Here is a 21,807-nt window from a genome sequence, read left to right as displayed (position 1 = left end):
TCGTAAGCATTTGAGCAAGTTTGAGAAAGAGCCAAATTGTGATGGCTAGACAAATAGGTCAGATCATCTCCAAAACTGCAGCTCTGGCGAGTTGTTCCTGGTCTGCTGTGGTCAGTATTAATCAAAAAAAACTCTTTTTACTTTATTCTATATTACTCAATTTATCGTGATCACTAGAGGACAGTGTGTTGCTTGTATTTTGGGAATCATTGTTAAATATTTTTTTTACCTATTACTTTGATTATTTTTCTAGAAAAATAGTATCCTGTCAGTCTAAAACCATTTTGAACATTTACAAATATCATAAGCACAAATAAACATTACCTTCTTATGAGCATCAGATCATACAAAATATCTTTATATAATATTTTAAAGAACTTTATATCTTTAATAATAATATCTTTACAATCAGCAACTGGAATGAAAGTGAAAGGAAAATATTATAAGGAATGATTCAATCATTTATTCTCAGATTTGGCATTTCGCATAAACTCATTATTTTTTAGCCTTTTTTTCAGATGTCATATAGATTGTCCTGTATGTGTGTATATTTTTGAGTGAGAACAGATGGGTTGCAAGCCAGTGGAGTGCTGATACAGGTTCTTCACTGCATTAATGAACTCTTTACACTTTCAGAGTGTTTAATGGCCTCTATAATGCACACACACACACACACACACACACACACACACACACACACACACACTTGGTGAGCCCTTCTATTGCAGACCCCCATATCCAACACAGCTTTTCTGCATAAATATTACATGGCCCATCAGAGTAATTTTCCTGCTGATGTACCTCACATGTTATTTCCTTCAGCATGATCCTTGATTACTCGGAGATGAATTGCTTGTACATGATATAGTTGCTTGTATTTTTCCAATTTTTTGTCCAAATTTTGTCCAAAAACTATTATTTTCATAATGATTTACCAACCTGCACTTTTTAAGTTTAGTCTTTACAGTCAGGAATTACTTTGTTCCGGTGGAAAGTTGCACTTGTCAGAATATCGCTAGTGATTTGATTTATCGTTTAGGTTCTAATTTTTGATCAGATTACATTGAACTTCGGTTCAATTTTGGTACAGTCAGGGGGAAGAATTGCAAAACTAAATTGCTTGTTTTTTTTTTACACAGTTTATTGTTCATAACATTTAAACAGTTTACATTTTTAAAACAATAGAAAAATGCTCGCTTGGTTCAATTGGTTCATTTAAAATATTATTTAATAAAAAAAATAGAATAAATTAAATTTATTTATTTACACAGATACAGATACAAGAACATAATCTCACAAGCCCGGTTTATTGCGGAATTGCATTTGCCACATAACTAATTTGACACCATACTGCACAAGGACAATCACACGAATCAATTTTATTTGTACTGTCAATATCTGCCATATTCATTCATCCCCATCTAGATTCCAATCCAATGAGATGTTTTATTTAATTTTTTTTATTGGTTTGATTAAGTATTCAAATTTGTTGGGTTTTTGTTAAATGTGAGCCAAAATATAAAAAAATTTAATAAATGAACAGTTGAAATATATCAGTCCGTGTGTGCTGAATATATATATAAATTACGAGTTTCACTTTTTATATTGAATAACTAAAATAAATAAACTTTTTAATGATGTTCTAATTTATTGAGATGCACATGTATGTATGTATGTATGTATGTATGTATGTATGTATGTATGTATAGTATATACACACATCTGCTCAGTGCAAATATAAATGCATGTATATAAGTGCAAATGTATACAATATGTGAGTAACTATTAAAAAATATAATGTTATTTAACTTTGCTCACTCACACGTGTAAATGACTCTGATGGGCCATGTAAAATTTATCCAGAAAAGCTGTATTGGATATGGTGGTCTGCAATAGAAGGGCTCACCAAGTGTGTGTGTGTGTGTGTGTGTGTGTGTGTGTGTGTGTGTGTGTGTGTGTGAGTGTGTGTGTGTGTGTGTGTGTGTGTGTGTGTGTGTGTGTGTGTGTGAGTGTGTGTGTGAGTGGGGTTGTGTGTGTGTGTGTGTGTGTGTGTGTGTGTGTGTGTGTGTGTTTGTGTGAATAGAGGATGCTTAAAACGCTAAAGTGCTCATACAGTGTGATACAGAGTGAACTCTTAATAGTGCTTTCCACTGAGTGTTTGTCTTGTCTAATGCACATTCACACACACACACACACACACACACACACACACATGCCATATTCATACATACTTACATTCACTATTATTGGTCATCCACCTCACACCTTTACATTAAGAGTTTAAACCATGGCCATTAGACCCACGAGGCTGATGTGTGCTCATATGCCTGTCATCTACCATATCATATATTATATGTTATTTCATTCAATGTGATCACTGTGGGTTCCTATTTTGGTTGGGTAGTCACTTGTTTGTTTTGACTTTTACTCTTTCTAAATATCTTTATTCGATACTTTAATTATTTAATGATAAATATCAGAAAGTGTGTTTAATAATTTATGAAAATGTAAATATTTTAATCATTTGCCTGTTGTAACCAAACACAAACTGAAAATTGGCATTTGTTTTTATGAATTTTACTGCCACAACTTCATTATGTAAGTTAATAAGTGTTTATTATTTTATGTACAATTGTTTATCATTTCTTTTGTCTTTGAAAGCATTTACAAGTCATAATAGATTAGAATATGTGTGTGTGTGTGTGTGTGTGTGTGTGTGTGTGTGTGTGTGTGTGTGTGTGTGAAAATTAGGTGTGCCTTGCAGATCGGTGGGAATAGTAGTCAAGCATAACATTGACACTATGGATTTCCTATGATTGGCCTAAAACAGTATCAGAGTGCAACATATTCCAAACGTGTCATTATGATTTGCTCATGTCTTTAAAAATACATCGTAGTTTGAACGAGTCTGTCTTCTCCTATATAAGGATGTTTCTAAGAGTCGCTCTTAGATTACCTTATTTAGAAAGAGGAAAGATGCAGTGGTGTGAATATCGCCCTCTAGTGCCTGACCTCATACTTCTCCCAATATGTGAATTATTACAATAAAGTGATCAGTTTTTTCACTCTTCACTCTCACACACTCCAACACTCGAGTTTGGCATTTCACACTGTCGCATTATTTTGTCTGTCCTGTATGGATATATGTACAATTTGTGAATCAGTGTGTGTGTGTGTGTGAACAGATGGTGTTTTAACACTAAAATGCTAATGTGTTCCCACTGCACAGTGAACTCTATACACTTTCCACAATGTGTCTAATGGCCTTTCTAACATGGACGCACGCACACATGAACACACACACATACACACACACACACACACACACACATTATTAGTACTTCTAGTAGTAGTATTGGTTACTATATTCTCTTCCTTTTCTTTCAGGAGCGGCACCAAAATAAAGTTTTGATCAAGATAAGACAATGCACAAGAGTTTGTCTAACAAATGCATTACATCATTACACCAGCGAAGATCACAGCCATCTGAATTTTTGAAGCTGTTTTGACTTGGACTGAATATTCAGAATTCACATGGACAACTATTTTTTATTATTTTTCCCTACTTGGTCTAATAGTACTTTCCTGTACTGTTTTCGTCACTAATGGACAGGAACATTCTGCAAATGAGCTCGAATGTCTCAGCAATCACATGTCACCTAGCAGCAGCATATATCCCTGCTGAAGGCACTTATCCGACCTGAGCAAATGTTTTCACAAGCTATCATACAGCACTAACTGGATCGGATGTCTGAAACCCTGCCAAGATCTACGACCTGTTTACCCGAGCCATCAAATCATAGGGATTTTATTTGTGTTTTCTTTTCCCAGCATGTTGTTTAATCGATTTTGTTTCCCCATCTGCTCAGTATAAAAGAGATTCCTGTAAAATATGATTAGCGATTTCATTTATATGACTTGTTCCGCTATAAACTGCCTGTACGGGTGAATTTAGACCCACTAACAGATGTGCTATTTAACACTGTCCTATTACATTAGGTCCCAACTTTAATATGGTTATACCAAAGCAGCCTTATTTGATAAGTAACAAAAACAGCTCAATATTGTGCCAAGATTGTTGAAATAACTGATGTTGTAGCATTACACAGGGAACTCCAACGCACCCCTTTTTTCACACAGTGGTACGGTTTAGGGGACACGTAAGAATTTCCAGGCATTCTGCTTTTGCATTTCTGTGAACATATTTGTTTGAAATCTAGACAGCTGGAAAAGCAATTTGCATTGTAAGGCACTTTCCTCAGCCTGATGCTTTTGGAGTTTATCGAGGCCATATTAAGCCAGGGTCTACTTTTTGCTTTATTTTATTTGCACATTTTTGGTATGGTCCAGTAGCACTGTTCTCCATGTGAATACAAAATAAACCTATCAAGTCTTTGTGGAGTATCTTATTTGCCATGTGGACTTTTTTAAAGAGTTTCTTTAAATCCCGTTTCTCTACTTTCTTTCATTCTTAAGATTAGTTAACAAGAAAAAATTTAAAAAGGAAATGAATAGTGGAAAAGATGGTTCTCCGCGTGAAATCATTGTAAGGTTAAGCCTGGGGTTAAATAAAAGTGTATGAGGAAACACCAAAAAAGAAAATACTAAACAGACACTTAAGCTACTTACAGTACCAACAACCTAACAACATTTTTGGCTTGAAAGGGGAAAGAATACAGAGTTTATATAGGACAAATCATGGGAAGCATGTAACAGGTGTGAAAAAGCAGGAAGAGTTTCAGAACACAGAGGAAAAATTCAAATTATGGATTAGGTTACCCTCTGGTAACACTTTAAACTTCCTCCACTCCCCCAAGGTGTAGCTTCTTGTGTCACATGGGCACAAGATCTTGTATATCTGTGCCAAGATGAGGAAGCAGTGTTTGTTCTTGACAGGGGTAAAATAAAGTTTAGTGATGTCCATGGCAAGGCAGAAATCAGGAACAATGTGCATGATGAAGTGAAGGCGGGCTGGGGGTAACTTGCACGGCATGTCCAGTAGCAGAGACAATGACCATGATAAGGGCGGAGCAGAGGTGTAAAAAGTACCCAAAAATCATACTTGAGTAAAAGTATATTAACCTTACTGCAAAACTTACTCCGTTACAAGTAAAAAGTCACCAATTCCAATATGACCTGAGTAGATTTGAACAGTACTCGAGTATTCTACTCATATTAAGGGTAGGCTCAAAGATGCACTAGTCCTCAATACCAATGTTAAAAACGGTTGATTTGATAAGTTTTATTTCCTAAAATGCAAATCTATTTGTACACCTCAACACTGGATTAACCAAGATCAACACAACAGCCTCTTCAACACGCCAGAATGAAACAAAAAGCAAATCATTCGGTCAAAAAAAGAAAAAGTAGTAAAGCAATCTTTTTAAAAAAGGTATCTTCATTTAACAAATATAATTACAGTATAATGTCACAAAGTAGAAAAAACCTTTGTATTCAATGGACAAATAAAATTAAAGTAAATATCGCTTCTTCTGCAGAATAAATAAGCCATGGTTTATACAGCTGGCATGCTAAATGTGGTTGGTAACAGTGATTGTCAAGTCAAGTCAAGTCAAGTCAAGTCAAGTCAAGTTTATTTCTATAGCGCTTTTCACAACAGACATTGTCTTAAAGCAGCTTTACAGAAATCAACAGTCAAGGTGAATGGTGTGTGTTTATCCCTGATGAGCAGCCATGGTGACTGTGGCAAGGAAAAACTCCCTTAGATGTAATGAGGAAGAAACCTTAAGAGGAACCAGACTCAAAATAGGAACCCATCCTCATTTGGGTGATATCAAGAGTTTGTTCATAAATCTTTCAACAGTACAGAACACTGGAGAGTGAGAACTAACATGATTACTGGAGTATAAGATTATAAGTGATGTTCTTTCTACAGTCTTATACAGTCTATATGGTTAGTTGTCAATGAAAATATAGTGAAGTAAAAAGTACATATATTAAATCGTAAATGTAGTTGAGAGTAAAAGGTGCTTATATCTTTGATACTCAGTAAAACTAGAAAGTAGCAAAAAAAATGACTCAAGTACATTAACAAAGTACATTTACTCAAATACTTTACACCGCTGGGCCAGAGGGAGGATCAATGTCCTCAGCCAAGCAGGAGGGTGGAGCAATGCCCTCAGCTGGGCAAAATGGATGAACCAATGCCATTTTATACTTCTTCTGTCTCTGTAGATAAAATCCCATCCCTAAAAGCTTTTTTTTTTTACTAGTCACTGCATTTACACATAGGGACATTTTCAGCCTGAAGTTGTACATTTTGGTTTTACAGTAACATAATAAGCTGTATTTTTGCCTTATAATTATTCAGGAGAGAGTATAAAAAGATGCAATAACTATTTATAGCTGATAAAATGTGAGGAATAACAGGATCTACCTTGACTCTTAATGTGCCATAACAATAAATGAAGTGAAAAAATGTGTTTAAAATTGAATTGAATTCTAAATGTAATAAAAATAAAAAATGTAATAAAAAAAGGTTGTTCTTAAGTTTTTTTATGTGCTTCCATCCAAAAGAAATAAAACCAGCCAAGGGTGATTAATCTCTCTCCTACTACATTTGAAGTGTGCTTGACCAACCTGCAGCTATCAGATAAAACATTAACCAATGTTCTGCTGACATGGTGGTACTCCGGCGTTTTTAGAAGTGATAAATGAGCTTGTGGGAGACAGCTCCAGGTCCACATTATAGCGAATCATGCTCATTCGTTGTCACAGGAACTGAAAACCCACACTGACTTACACGTAGCCTGGTCAAACATCCGTTCAAACCTTCACAGACCAATGAGGATGACTAATATGACCTTGCATCGGGATCCTATCCTTCTGTTTTACTTGGGACCTTTTCCATTGAGACTATAAGTTCTCAATTCATGAAACCATAACAAGGAATGTTAGAGCCAAGGTTTTCTTATTTATTTCCTACCCATCTTTCTGGATTTTTTTGTTGTTGCAAAAATGGACAATTATTTTCCATTTTTAGTGCATAATACTGTCTGGGCATAAGGAGGTTCAAGGACAATTCTGGACAAAACTTCGGTTTGATTGTCTGCTATCTGACCTGCAGTAGATCTCTGGTCTCTGTGTTTCCTGTGGGTATATATGGCTCAAGTCCAGGTCACCGGTGCGAGGTTTAGCTGGACCCCTCTGCTGGCTCTGTCTCAATTCACCTATTTACTGTTGGGAGCCACCATTTTCCAACTGCTTGAGAAAGAAGCTGAAAGTAAGAATCGCATCCATTTTCAGATGGAGAAACTATTTTTTCTGGCTAATTACAGCTGCCTGGATGGGCCAGCCTTGGAGAAGTTTGTACAGGTCATTATTACCAATTTAACTGGATGTGTATCTTTAGAGTTTTGATTTGTCCTGATAACTCGATGCAGCATGTTGGATTTTCGCTCTTTTTTTTTGCTACAGGTGATTTTAGATGCAAGAGAAAGTGGAGTGAACCCTTCAGGAAACTCTACTAGTGCAAGTAACTGGGATTTTGGCAGTTCTTTCTTCTTTGCAGGGACCGTTGTCACCACTATAGGCAAGTTTAATCTTAACAACTATTTGACCACTAATGCTTATGTACCATGATCTGTCTGTTGCTAAAAGTTACCCTTTACCAGATCAGAAAAGCATGCATATGATTGTGAGAATTAATGTGGATATTGTGCTCCCCCTAAAGGCTATGGAAATCTCTCCCCCACCACATACCCCGGGCAGGTTTTCTGTGTGTTTTATGCCTTATGTGGGATCCCCCTTAACCTAGCCTTCCTCAATCAGCTCAGCAAGTGTCTCGGTGCTCATCTAGGACGCCTGGAGCACAAGATGATGTCAATGGTGCCTCATAAGGTATTACTAAAAGCCTTTCTTTGAATTGTGTCATCCTAGTCCCTGATGAAATATCACATAGGTGTCATTTAGTATCATAAAAAATATTTAATGTGTCCCAATAGAGGATTCTTTGAAAGTTACAAAATTAAAGCTTAAAACGAAAGGTGTGTGGTACATTCCAGTGAACCTTTATTTTGCCTCTAGAGGTTTTTTTTTAGCTTGCAAACCTGATGTTAGGAGATGATAGAGAATGTCAGTATTGACTCAATGGTTGAGATTCTGGTCTCTTAGCCCTCAAATGTTCCAGGTCACCAGATGATAGCTTAAACCTCACCTTCCTTCCTTTATATACACACTACTGAATATATGTATTAAAGTGTACCTGTCCTTATCTCACTCAAGGGTGCACCTTTCATATCTTTTTAGCATGTATTTTTTTTAACTAGAAAGTTGTGTCATATTTTAGGTTTTATTCTAAATATCAAATAAATGTTCAACAGTGATTCTTAAGGTCATTTTATAAGCATCACATTTGGCATGCCATTTAGCTATTAAAAATACATTGACTCTAACTTTAAACCTTATACAAATGTGTCACAGATAATAAATCATAATAACAGGGCTGAAAGTAAGTAGGTTTTATTAAAAAAAGCAAATATTCAAAATGAGGTTAATTAGCAACACTGAAAAGTATTTAAGGACATTAGGAACATTTAAATGAATTATATATTTTTTATTATCAATAACTGACTTTCCATCTATAACTTGGGCAGCAGTGTTGGACTTTCAAAATGACCTCACCATTCAATCACAACATGATAAAAAAAAGGTAAAGGAACTGAGTGAATGTTCTGGGATTAAATGTATATTTTTTTATCATTTATATTATGGTGGAGTTCTCATAAAAAAAGACAGTGCTGCTGTAGAAATATAATGCAAACATTCTGGCCAATCAGATACAAGCATTCAACAGTGCTGAGCTATAAAGCAAAAATAATATAAATGTGATAATACTTTCATAAAATGTAATAAAATCTTTATAAAATAAATTAATTTATTTAATTTATTAAGTAAATAAATTAATAAATATAATATTTCAAAGTAATTGATATAATTGTTATATAAATATGAGTCAAATATATAATATCATTAGAGCACAAATAGAAGCCCAGTTGTGTAAAAATCTGTATATACCGTATTCAAGTATATTAAACATATATACATACATATTAAAGGTGTAAACGATGTATCCCATCTCAAAAATGATGACAAGTTCTACTTTTGAGAAGACACACCTAAATTGTTTTAAGGACAAAACTGTTCAAAGTAGTTATGTACAATGAAGACTTCAATATAGCTCTTTCTCAGAAGATGTGGATGTTTTGAGCGCAGCAGTGTGTGGAGGTGCTGGCGGTGGCCTTATTCCTGCTCATGGGCAGTGTGCTCTTCCTGATCTTCCCACCGGTGATCTTCAGCTACGTGGAGGACTGGTCATACGGAGAGGGTTTCTACTATGCCTTCATAACTCTCAGCACCATTGGCTTTGGAGACTATGTGGTGGGTGAGTACCACTGGATTAGTGCACCAAATATGCATAATCTATTCAACCTAAGGTTCTCAGGTTTCTCAGTTGTTTCCTTGTAAGTACATCTTGGATTTTATAAGATCGCTAATTTAAATATCATGTGAACCTGCTGGAAAGCTGTCAAAAAAGCTGTTGTTGGTATACACAATCTGTTCAATCTGCTTTTGGTCGCATATATAAAAGAATAAATGATTTGCTCTTACTGTATGTGTACTGTACTTATATTAAAGTGCTAGCTCAGTGGTTAAGGCTCTGGGTTACTGATCAGAAGGTTGGGAGTTCAATCCCCAGTATTGCCGAGCTGCCACTCTTGGGACCTTGAGTAAGTCCCTTAACCCTCAGTGATCCAGGAGCACTGTAACTTGGCTGGCCCTGCTCTTTGAACCCAGCTTCGTAACAACACTGGGAAATGCAAAGAAAGAATTTCATTGTAATGTATGTGACAAGTAAAATACACTTTTACCTCTTATGTCTACAATGTACAAGGGACTGATGTGGAGTATTTTTTTCTTTACAGGAAATGGCCGGGACAAGCAAAACGTCTCTGTGTACCGCTGCCTAGCAGCAGTATGGATAATCTTTGCCCTTGCATGGCTCGCCTTGCTCCTCAACATAGGTGCCAGGATCATGGAGCATTTTCTTAGCATCAAACAACCCTCCATGACTGTAAGAGATGAGCAAAGGTCTTCAGTAAGAAAGCAGGTGGAAAGTCTGAGTACACCAGAGAACCAACCCGAAGAGAAGAAGGAAAAAGCATTCTTTAAAATCAGAGTGGTTTAACCCATGTGGTTTAAGACTGTCAGAGCTTTTATTGGCTATAAATCCTATGTTTCAGCCATTTTAATGTTGTTTTTTTTAGTCTCTTCATTCATATAATTTGTACCTTATATTCTAGATTTCATACATTACCTGTTAAAAAATTGTGCAATGTTAATGATAAATCCGATTCCTTTTCATGCCATGTATTGGATTTAGTTTAGAAATTGAAATTGCATGGGACAGCATCAGCAGACCACAAATCGATTATCTCAGTAGATAGTAATTATGGGTGAAATCAATGTCACAACTAGTTTTCAGAGTTGTGTTTTTTCCTGAAAGAAAATTTGGTGCATTCAGTAAAGTGTGAATACTGCTAAATCTATATACGTAATAACTTCTATATATATATTTACAAATTCTTGGGCTAGAATTGTGCTTGTGTCTTGGCCAGATACAATGAAAAATGATGAATTAAAAACTCTGGTACAAAAAGTCACAAATCTGTAAACAAAAGACTGTGTGAATCTGTCCATATACTAACAATGTGCTAGGCTCTCGGCACCAGAGCTTTGTAATTAAGGACAGTGTCCCAATTCAAAGAGAAGGATGTCTCTGTCTAAGGAAGAAGAGATGGTGGTGAGCTGTCTCTGATCACTGCCTATGTGTGATTGGACCATGTGTGCCCTGGAGAGGTATAGAGAAGCTACCTGTGATCATTTTTAAATTGGGGATCTAGGGTTGTCTTCAGACAAACCATGGTGTGATCTGTATCTGATGTGGAAGTTATCTGCTTTCTATGTTGCATTCGTAGTAAAGTGGTTGTTTCAGGCTTTTTAATTTTTGCTCCGTGATGGTATGGGAGCCTCAGCGGAGGAGAGGAAATACAATATTTGTTTTAAAACCAGACTGAAGCACTATATTTAGCTCTGTGGATAACAGAAATGCATTTCTCATGCTATAGCCTGGACCATCCAAAAAGTGCCTTCTTCACTTCTTTAGTGTTCTTGCTTAAAGGAAATAATAAATAAAAGTCCTGAAAACTGAGGAATTCTTCTATCTGAAACCCAAGAAAAAGCCGAAAAATCAAGAAGTGGACTCAAGTGTTTTGGACTAAGTGTTAAAACACCCTTAAAGCAGTTTGTGAGTCAAGTACACCTAAATCAATGTATAGATTACAGTTTAGAGATTTAGTAATAGTCATATGGCTTTTAAGCACTTGTATCTATACAGTCTTCTGGTCACTAGTGCATTATGCATTTGCATTTCTCCTTTGAGTATTCTTGTTGTGCCTTGGAATTTGCATCCTCTTTTTGTTTTTTACATAGCTCAGGTTACATCCAGGATAAGCATGCATTCATTCAACTATAAAAATGTGTTAGACATTTTAATGAACTGCTTTTTATATACGAGGACCACAAGTTTGACATTTATTCATGAGATATATTCCCTTTTTCTGGGACTCAGATTTGAGTCCCTTGTCATAATGAATATGTACTTGTAAGTGTGTATACAATGGATATGAATCGTCTTCACCCCCTGTTGAAACGGCAGGTTTTTATGACGGAAAAAAATGAAATCAAAATAAAACGTAACTTTTTAATGACTTGTTAGCAAATTACAACATAAAATAAAGTGAAAACCAATCAGAAATATCATGGAAAAAAAGGGGAGGAAAAACAAGTTTATCAATTATCCAGTCTTTTATAAATGGGAACGTGTCTGAATGAACCAATGACATTCAATCTCATGTTTAGAAGTGATTGTTAAACAGCCATCATCAAAAATCTTATTCTGATTGACTTCAAATAAAGATTGTAAATTAAGTCTGTTTTTGTAGGATTTTTTTTTTTATATAATTTTTTTTTTTTACATTTTCTTGTCTTCTTGACTGCAGAAGCTATGGTCCACGAGCTTACAAAGCAGAAATGCCTCTCACTTGAGAGAGGGGAAGAACAGAATTTCTATAACATTAGATGGAAGACGTTCAGGTCATTATTTTCAAATAGAGAAAATGTATCACCACACTGACATCCCCAAAGACAGAACATACCTCAAATATTTACAAGGAACAAGACAGACTAATCAGTGAGGCAGCATTACAGAACCTGCAGAAATACCTGACAGGTACTGATTACTCTCTGTAATATTTTTTACTCTCATATTCTTTACATATAGGGGCTCTGGGCTAGACTGGGCACATGGAACCCATTTCTGTCAAGCTTTAAATCACTAAATCTCCCCAAACCATGGTTAGAAAAGAGTTTTTTGATGAGATCAATTACAAAAGGTTTGTTAGTGTGCAAAAAAACCAACAATACATCAATAAAAGCCTATGGTGTAACGTGGTGGTTACAGCACCATGCTTAAGGGCTGCTTTTCTTTAGCATTATTTGGGCCTTTTTTATCGAGGTGGAGAAAATCATGAAAAGCTACCAAATACCGGATCGATTTTAGTGCAAAACTTTCAGGTGTCTGCTATTAAGCTAAATATAAAAAGGAATCTCACTTTTTCTGCATGACGATGACCTAATGCATTCATCCAAATCCTTGAAGGAGCGGCTTAACCAATAGTAGGTCAAAGTTTTGAATGACTGATCCAGAGGTCAGCCATGAATCCAACTAAAAATCTGTAGTGACTTGAAGTGCAATGTGCACATGAAATGGATTTACAATTGTGCGAAAACGGAATTTAATGTTTTTGCAAGGAAAAGTGAGAAAATATTGCTAAGTCATGATGTGCCATGCTCATTGACTCTTACTTTTACTTAGAGAAGCAAAGCTTTTTAGTATATTTAATGTTACTCTTAAAGACGGCCTTTTGGATGGCTTTTACAACAAGAATTGGATTTTTATTAGCAAACTATTATCCTTATTGCTGTTGTTTTAATTATTTTTAATTATATTTTATTACTAACTGGTTTTGCTGAATGCTTGTACACTTGTATGTCATTTAATAAAAAAAATGTTAACATAAAAAAAACGAATGTTTTTTTTTTCTTTTCTTTTTACTATGTAAAGCACTTTTGGGTTTGTTTTTTCATTTTAAAATTTGTTTAAAAATGTACTTATTAATTTTCTAATAATTAAAAATAAATCTTTCACTACTTCTATTATTATTATTATTATTATTATTATTATTATTATTATTATTATTATTATGATTCCCAGAAAGACTGAATGATGAAATTAAAATTAAAAGGTACTTCAAGACTCAAGTATTAGTTTAGTCGTGTGCACATTTATAAAACTAGGCTTTGGTTTTGTCCCAAAAAAGTTTTTTCACTTTAACCAAAACAAAAATTTATGTTCATTGTAATTTCAGACTTTTACATGACTTGTCTTACTTTCATTTTGTATAACAACACAAACACCTGCCATGTTTATTGACTGTATATATGTTCTTGTAAAATAATAGTAAATTAAGGATAGTAAATTAAAGATAAAAACAGAGTGACCTGATGATCTGGTGGATGTGGTGGTGATTACAGTTAATAAAGAGCTGGGGACCTCAGAGAGTAGGAAATGGATGATTATACCAAGGCAATTGAAGTACTGTTATTTGCTGTGTTGTTGAATTGGGTTGAAAATCTCTGCTATCATGCTTATGACGTGTACTGAAAAGCCAGACTTTCTCCCTGTCTCTCTCTCTCTCTCTCTCTCTCTCTCTCTCTCTCTCTCTCTCTCTCTCTGCATGTCTCACTAAATCACAGTCAGCCATAATTTGCATAGCATGCCTTAAAGGACGTAGCTAGATTTGCCTGTCACACAAACATGGGTAAATCCACACCCTACACTGCACTGCCGAATATCCACAAATTGGTAAACGTAGGAAGCTAGCCTCAGGAGCCACTATGGCCTCCATATGGAAAAGGTTTTGCAAAAAGTTTCATGTTGTACAATTTTTGTCGCTGCTGTTGCTTGGAGCGGGGTACTTAACATATGTTCTTATTGGAGGGGTCATTTTTTGGAAGCTAGAAGGGGACCTGGTATCAAGTGAAATTGCTATGTTAGAGGTAAAGAAAAAGACTTTGCTTCAGATTTATCCATGCCTTGGACAAGCTGGGTTGGAAGATATGGGAGAGGTGAGTTAAGATTTTGTAATAATGTGCTTAATAATCTGACTGTTTGCTCACTCAGTCAGTCAGTCAGTGCTATTGGCTCACTATGTGTGTATGTGTGTGTTTGTGGGTTTTGGGGTTAAAAATGTAACAAAAGTAATCACAAGTGATGATGTTTTGGGATAGATTTTTAAAATGTCTGGTCAGGTCGAGTTGGGTGACTTTATAGATGGTTAATTCATGGTCAAAATGGTGATTTTAAAGAACCTTATGAACCTACAGTATATGACAAAAAATGTAAAGGGCTCTATTTATATGATACAATATATGAAAGCATATGTCTTATTTAGTATTTAATTACATTCCTGTGACGTGGAAAACGCAAACACAGACACCATCATAGACTCTACCACTCCCTGTGCCCCAGTCAGTACTCAAACACTCATGCAAATGACCAATAGCTGTAGTTAGGTTAAAGTTCACATGTCCCTCATACAATGACTCAACAGAGAGTCAAATCAAGAATTTAACAGATAAATTAGTGTCTTTAAAGATTCATGCTTAGGGTTACATACTAACCCATGCTCAGAGTTACATACCATTGACTCAATGTCATTTACTTTCAAAAGTTTGTAAACATCCAGAAGTATGGATATGGAATCAATTAAAGTGTTTTAGCATTATAAAAATTCTAAAGGCTGGTCAAAACATAAAGATTTAAACCCATGCCAAGTTAAATAATTACAAATTTTACACTGAAGTAAATAAGAAATAAACACAGCACTGAAACCAGTCTAAAGATAACTGTATTCTTATTATTAATTTTTGTTACATAAAACATAATTGTTCATGTTTTGAAAATATAGAAAACTATAAAATAATGTTTATTATATTTTATAGACCGACACAATGTACTTTCAACGATCCTTCATCTAGCACCTATTCTGGTCAATGTGGCCACAGAAATTCAAGCTGTATCATATTTACATGCTATTATATTCAACCATGCTGTTTTACATTTACATACAACAACACAGTTGCACATATGGCATCAAACTGGCATCAGACTACTTTGAATGTTGTGGAGTCATGGTTATTGCCATGTTGTGAAATTTGCTTTGCATTAAAATGCAGAAACACTGTGAGTTATTATAAAGCGGATCATGTGGCATAGCATGACTTAAGTGGAATCCATTGAGAATCAGTATTATATAATACATATAGACACATGTTCCATCTCTGAATCCTCTGCGTCTAGGAAAGCAATGAAATCAAATGGAGTAAACTAATTTACTATCACCATCACTATATTTAAAAAATATATAAAATATACAAAAAGTAAAATGTAAAGTAATGTAAACCCCGATTCAAGTATTGAAAGTGTTCTCATATTTACTTGAGTTTATTTTCAATTTGAAAGCTAGTTTACTAGCAGTTACAGAACAAGCTAGTTTCTGTACCAGCACCTAAAGAAAACTAAGCTAACAGCATAGCATCACCAGGGTAATGGTGTGAAAGTGTGGTAGGGGTTTAAATGGATCTAGGGCTATAGAATATTCATGAAATTAAATAAAAAAATGTAATTGCATTTAAACATAAAATGTGTAGAAATGTACCTGTTTAATTCCAATACATTTTATTTGAATAGTGCTTTTAACAATAGACCTTTTTACAAAGCAGATTTACTGAGATGAGAAAGATAAGCAGAGACTAGTTATGCTACTGCCAGCACCTGATTTGTTTCCTGAATTGATTAGTCAGGAGTTTGATCCAGGTTTTTCAGCTATGTGGGCCCATGTGCACTTATGATTACTTCACTACAGATCTATGAATTCTACATCAAATGGATGATGACATTCTGCATTATTTTTGCGTCCAACATATTTCTTAGAATGAACAAGAGGTATATTATTTACTGAAGTGAAAGTAAGTTTTGGATATAAATGATTTTTGTCAGTGTTAATCTTCAGAATATCTATGAGAGACTGTCCACATCAAAATGAATCAGGCAGGTCCAGTGTGCGAAAGGAGCCACATCAGTAGAAGTTGATCAGTAGAAGTAGAAGAAGATCAGGATCTGCCACTGGCATCGCATGAAGCATCTGAAGTGTATGTGAATCTTGAAAGAGAGAATAGATTATTGGGTATATTTAATCATATACCCAATATAATTTCTGTAATCATACAGTAGTGTAGGCTGTCACTAGAGTGAAAGCAGGGACTCCTGCAGGTCTAGCTTTTACAGCATAATGAGAAGATAGTGACAAAAGGTAACATATACTGTATATAACTTGACTCTTTTACTATAAGCAGGAAATAGATTTGTTTTACTAAAAGATAATCTTTGTAAGCTATTTATATTTAAATGTCTTATTTTTCTTAAAAAAATAAAATGATAGAATAGGGACATTTTTCAAATGAGTAAAAAATATTAACTAGAAAAAATATTTAATATATTTGCTTTATACAAATCTTGCTATAAACTGACTTATATAATTTTTACTATATGCAAGATATTTTTACTTAATTTTTTACTTTTTTTTTTTTTTGCAGTAATAAAGCTAAAATATAAATAATATAAATATAAATAAAATATCAGTTTTTCACAAGAGTTTCTAACTAAAATACATCTAAGCTTCTTAACGTTTCTGAAATAAAAAAAAACATGTACTGTAGCAATATCTCTACATTAAATATCACCAGGTGTGAGATTGGGGTGAATAAATCATACTAAAGTGTTTCACTGCTGTAAATGTAAGTGAATGACCAGTCAGAGTTACTACATAACCAGGAAGTTAAGATCTAGCTAATTGTGTTCCCAATAGAAGTACTTTTGTCTAGTTTGGTGTAAATCAGCATCCAATGTGTAATATTATTTTTACATTCCTCTATTTTATTAAGATGCTGTCAGCTTGATGTAGTAAATATAAGATAAAAGAAGTGGTCCTAGACCAGAGCCAGATGAAATTCCAAACTTACTTTTGTATGCATTGAGTCAACATTAGCTTTTAAAACTGTTAGCTATTTTTAAGATAATACATGGAAAAAGAATCATTTTCTTAAGTACAAAACTGCTGCACTGGCATCAAGCAATTTACATTTACCTCATAAGTGACCTACAGTTCAGACAGGAAACTGCACTAGGTTAAAGCGCCAACATTTGCAGCTTGGTGATGCAGCAACTCATGACCTTTTGATCAGTATACCTTAAACACTGAGTCACCACTGCTCTTGTAAGTAATGCAAAATGAGGAAACATCCCAAATTAATGCCTAGATATAAGACATTTAATACTATAATAAATAAGTTTTTCCTTGCCACATTCGCAATGGCTTGCTCAGTGGGGATAAATACACATCGTTCAACTTAACTGTTAAATTCTGCTTTGAGACAATGTCCGTTGTGAAAAGCGCAATAGAAATGAACTTGACATGACATGACATAATTAATGTTGTTATTTTGTATTTTGGTGAGGTCTAAATTCTGACTTGTGCAAGTATTAGTTTAGTGTTTATTAAACGATTAATATTAACCTGTAGCTGACAGCTAAAAAAGGATCAGGATCAAGTTTTTATCAGTGGTTTCATAACAGTTAGTTCAGAAATTCTGTACATATCCTATGCTAATGGAGGAGGTTCAATTGCAACCCTTTTTTCCTCAGTCAATAATTTCCCTCAATGTCCAACATTGGACATTGCTAATAAGATGGTGAGATTCGTGATTTTGATAAATAGATACAGTAATAACGATAACAACTTTGGGAGAGTAACATAGTTTTTTTGGCAATGCTTATCTATACAACTGCATGTGAAAAACCACAAAGATATTCAAATCCAATTTTCAATGCAAATAAGGCATTAAATAGCTTCTTAGAATATGGTGGCTTAAATTCTGAAACAAGCATAGTTAACACCTGAATCAGTATATAGATCTATTTCAATTCAATAGAAATAATGTTGATGTAACCTGGTGCTTGGGTTAAAAGTTGATGTTATGTCTTAGTACTAACTCACTGATTATACTGGAAGAGGTTTTAGATCAATAGCAACTCAATAATTACATAAATATTATTTGAAGTAATATTGCTATATGTGTGTAGAAGACTGATATTGTGTTTTACTGTGTTTAAGTTTATGCTGGAAATATTTAAGAATGGGGTGAGTCTGAAAAATAACAACACAGCAGGAGGATTCTGGAAGTTCACGAGCTCAGCGGTGTTTGCTGCCACAGTGGTGACAACTATTGGTAAGACAGAACAAAAGGTTTTATTTTGTGTTGCATGTTTATGATATGACTGCTGTTTTTTCATTGTGCATAATAAGATATTAAAACTTTATTGGATCTAGTAGAGCCAAGCCTATCTAGCTTTTTGCGTAAACATTTGTTGTATTGTAGCAGTTAAAATATATGTTTTTGAATTAAATAGTTATGGATACTGTTCTGTTTTGCCAAGGCTATGGGAACATCAGCCCTAGTACGATGCCTGGTCAGATGTTTTGTGTGATCTTTGCCATTGTTGGAATCCCACTTAATATGGTGGTTCTAAACCAAGTGGGCAAGTACATGCTGGCCATTGAAAGAAATTTCTGCACTTCAATTGCAAAAAAGACCAACCACCAGGTGAAGCATTAGTCTATTCATAATATTTATCATCTAACATAAACAAATATAAAAAAAAAAAATTGCAGCCTGAACAAATAATAAAATGCTTTTGATTTCCATTTAACATATTTCCATGTTATATTCAGCTTTTGCGCACTTTTTGTTATTTTTCAGAAAACTGTTCTGGTGTCACTTCACTTCGCATCATTCATTGGCTCGGGAGTGCTCTATCTGGTGGTCCCTATGTTTTTTTTTAAAACATATGAAGGCTGGACCTTCACACAGGGCATCTACTATTGCTTTATCACACTTAGTACAGTAGGCTTTGGAGATTTGGTTGCAGGTAAGGTTTGGAAATCCACACCCACATACACAAACTACAGAAACACCACACCCAGGAGCTCATTTACTTACTGTATGCGTAAATTTTTTTCTCTCTCTCTCTTTTTCCATTTTATGCTGATTTTCAGATTATAACCCTGACAAGGATTATCCTGACTGGTACGGCTGCATATTGGGAGTTTGGATATTTTTTGGCATGGCCTGGCTGGCTTTATTGATCAATCACACCATTGACCTCCTGGGGCACTTAGATGCTTACCTCAAATCAGCGAAAAATAATGCCACGCCAAACAAGATGCAGGATGAGGAGCTACCAGAGACACAGCAGGAAGCTCTTGAGGAAGAGAAAATAGAGAAAACAGATGATGTCTGTGAATGAGCTTCGTGCGGGACACTATGGTTAATGTCAACACATTAACAACACACACACACACACACACACACACACACACACACACACACACACACACACACACAGACATATTGTGCAATAGAACGTAACAATATTACAGTTTTAACAATCTGCACACTTGATAAATTTGGCTATATAATATATTAATTACAACACATTACAATGTACTGTCCATTAATGTGTTTTTTGTCCACAAAGACACAGCAGGAAGCTCTTGAGGAAGAGAAAATAGAGAAAACAGATGATGTCTGTGAATGAGCTTCGTGCAGGACACTATGGTTAATGTCAACACATTAACAACACACACACACACACACACACACACACACACACACACACACATATTGTGCAATAGAACGTAACAATATTACAGTTTTAACAATCTGCACACTTGATAAATTTGGCTATATAATATATTAATTACAACACATTACAATGTACTGTCCATTAATGTGTTTTTTGTCCACAAAGGTGTCTCATCTAGATTTTAAATTTTAATGAACACAAATGGATTGTTCCAGAGTTTGCCTAGTTTAGTTTAAACCACTTTTCTGGCTCCCTTATTATTTTCCACTACATTAACTGTGTTCTAACCACTAACAAATGAACTGGATTTCTTCTTCAGGGCACTGACCAACAAATTTAAATAAACATCAACATAATTTGTGGCCAGATATGACTTCATAGTCATAGTCATTGCTGCCTTTCAGTTATAACTGGAATTGCTAGAATTGAACTAGAATTTTAATGGCTGTGTTTAAATGCACCTTACAATTATGTGGATATCCAGAACCAGTAGCTGGACTGACTGGTGACACGTACTGTATCACTCAATTGCAGCAACAGCCACTAGAGGGCATAACGATTTCAGCCATTCTTATATCCTCTTTCACTCCTAAAGGAGAAGGTTTTTTTTTCAGTGTGCTTTATAAAATGCTCATTTTAAATTGATCCTAATTTATTACTGTGTTATAAATAATTAATTATTCGTGATTGTATTATTTACTACTTTATTATATTAATATATTCTATATTTAATCAAATGTATAAACACACAGACACACGCACAAACAAACACAAGAACAAAAAAGGAACTAGCAATAGTTTTATAGAGACAGTTCCAGTCTAGGTCAGTCCCAAATAATACATACTTGTATATCATATTCAACCACCAAGTCTCCAGCAAAAAACACCAGCTGTGCACATAAAGCTTCTAGCATGTTTGGATTTTTCATCTTCAAAATTTTTTCCCTTAAAAACCGCATGCACTGACATGTCAATGAAATTAATCAGGCTGTCATCATGCTGGAATGTTTCTTTGAGATAGCTCTGTTTTGTGAAGTTGGCTGGTGCACAACTCAAGCAAATTTTTACAATAAACGACAATGCGGAACAGATCGTTCATTCGATTGTTTGACCAATCAGACCAAAAGTGAGGTACCACAGATCTAAATGTGAATTAAATTGATTAAAGCATTATATTTAAGTCTGCATGCTGAGGAAGGATTGTCCACTCCACTGCAACCATCTTATGAAGGTTTAGATAGAAATGTACTTCAGTGCACACAAAACAGGACATGCTGCAAATCTGCATCTAAGTGACACATTTATAACATTGCATTTTTGGTGTGCTCAAAGAAGACATTACCAACATGCACTCTACAGAATTTAATAAACTATGACACTGAATACATTTGCCCAAATTACAAAAAAGTACAAGTGCAAATTGTTTAATATTTCAATCTGTAAAACCCATGGACGGAAGCGAATGAATAGAATGTATACATTGTAAATTGTCCCTGAATGAACAAATTGTACACTTAATCATTCTTAAAAGGTACAAATCTATAGCATCCAGATGAAATGATCCACTGAAGTGAGGTGGTTGCTTAAACTATTTTTGAAAGTGCTATCTTTATAGTTTCCATGAAGATGATTCAGCAAATATATCACATCCAGCAGCATGAGTGCACATTACTATCAAACTGTGATCTGAAAATGCAGCGAAGCATAATATCACGGAAGTATTGTCTAATAAATGTTGCTCCAGGCCAATATATCGATGTTGTATTGTTTTTGCTCCACACCATTGTTTAAATATTTGTTCCTTAAGATGACAAATGGCCTTCACATAACATTTGGCCAAATATTTAGTCCAAAGTTTGCAAGTGAGATGCATCCAACTGATGGCATGTTCATATCCAAAT

General features: G+C 34.8%; 3 protein-coding genes across 4 annotated transcripts in view; all 3 read left to right on the top strand.

The window, feature by feature from the left end:
• kif6 (kinesin family member 6) overlaps positions 1 to 4,386 on the top strand; it is a 99,966-nt gene extending 95,580 nt beyond the window's left edge. For both annotated transcript variants that reach the window (XR_006926732.1, XM_046856304.1), the window contains one exon: positions 3,388 to 4,386. Coding sequence is in view for 1 of the 2 variants with exons in the window: in XM_046856304.1 (XP_046712260.1) it covers positions 3,388 to 3,404 (17 nt within the window). In the remaining variant the exon portion in view is untranslated. The remainder of the gene's footprint in view (positions 1 to 3,387) is intronic.
• A 2,335-nt stretch (positions 4,387 to 6,721) lies between these two features.
• LOC124390253 (potassium channel subfamily K member 16-like) lies at positions 6,722 to 11,949 on the top strand. The gene is made up of 6 exons (XM_046856080.1): positions 6,722 to 7,335; positions 7,438 to 7,552; positions 7,694 to 7,860; positions 8,612 to 8,671; positions 9,235 to 9,403; positions 9,945 to 11,949. The coding sequence occupies exons 1-6, from the start codon at positions 7,123 to 7,125 to the stop codon at positions 10,205 to 10,207; spliced, it is 987 nt and encodes a 328-aa protein (XP_046712036.1). The 5' UTR covers positions 6,722 to 7,122; the 3' UTR covers positions 10,208 to 11,949.
• A 2,069-nt stretch (positions 11,950 to 14,018) lies between these two features.
• Positions 14,019 to 20,541, top strand: kcnk17 (potassium channel, subfamily K, member 17). Its single transcript, XM_046856082.1, has 5 exons — positions 14,019 to 14,268; positions 18,375 to 18,489; positions 18,698 to 18,864; positions 19,021 to 19,189; positions 19,317 to 20,541. The coding sequence occupies exons 1-5, from the start codon at positions 14,038 to 14,040 to the stop codon at positions 19,565 to 19,567; spliced, it is 933 nt and encodes a 310-aa protein (XP_046712038.1). The 5' UTR covers positions 14,019 to 14,037; the 3' UTR covers positions 19,568 to 20,541.
• The last annotated feature ends 1,266 nt before the right edge of the window (positions 20,542 to 21,807 follow it).

Source organism: Silurus meridionalis, chromosome 8, assembly GCF_014805685.1.
Source record: "Silurus meridionalis isolate SWU-2019-XX chromosome 8, ASM1480568v1, whole genome shotgun sequence".
In the NCBI taxonomy this organism is placed as follows: Eukaryota; Metazoa; Chordata; class Actinopteri; order Siluriformes; family Siluridae; genus Silurus; species Silurus meridionalis.
Note: the sequence above shows the minus strand (reverse complement) of the source record. Positions and strands in the feature narration are given on the sequence as shown.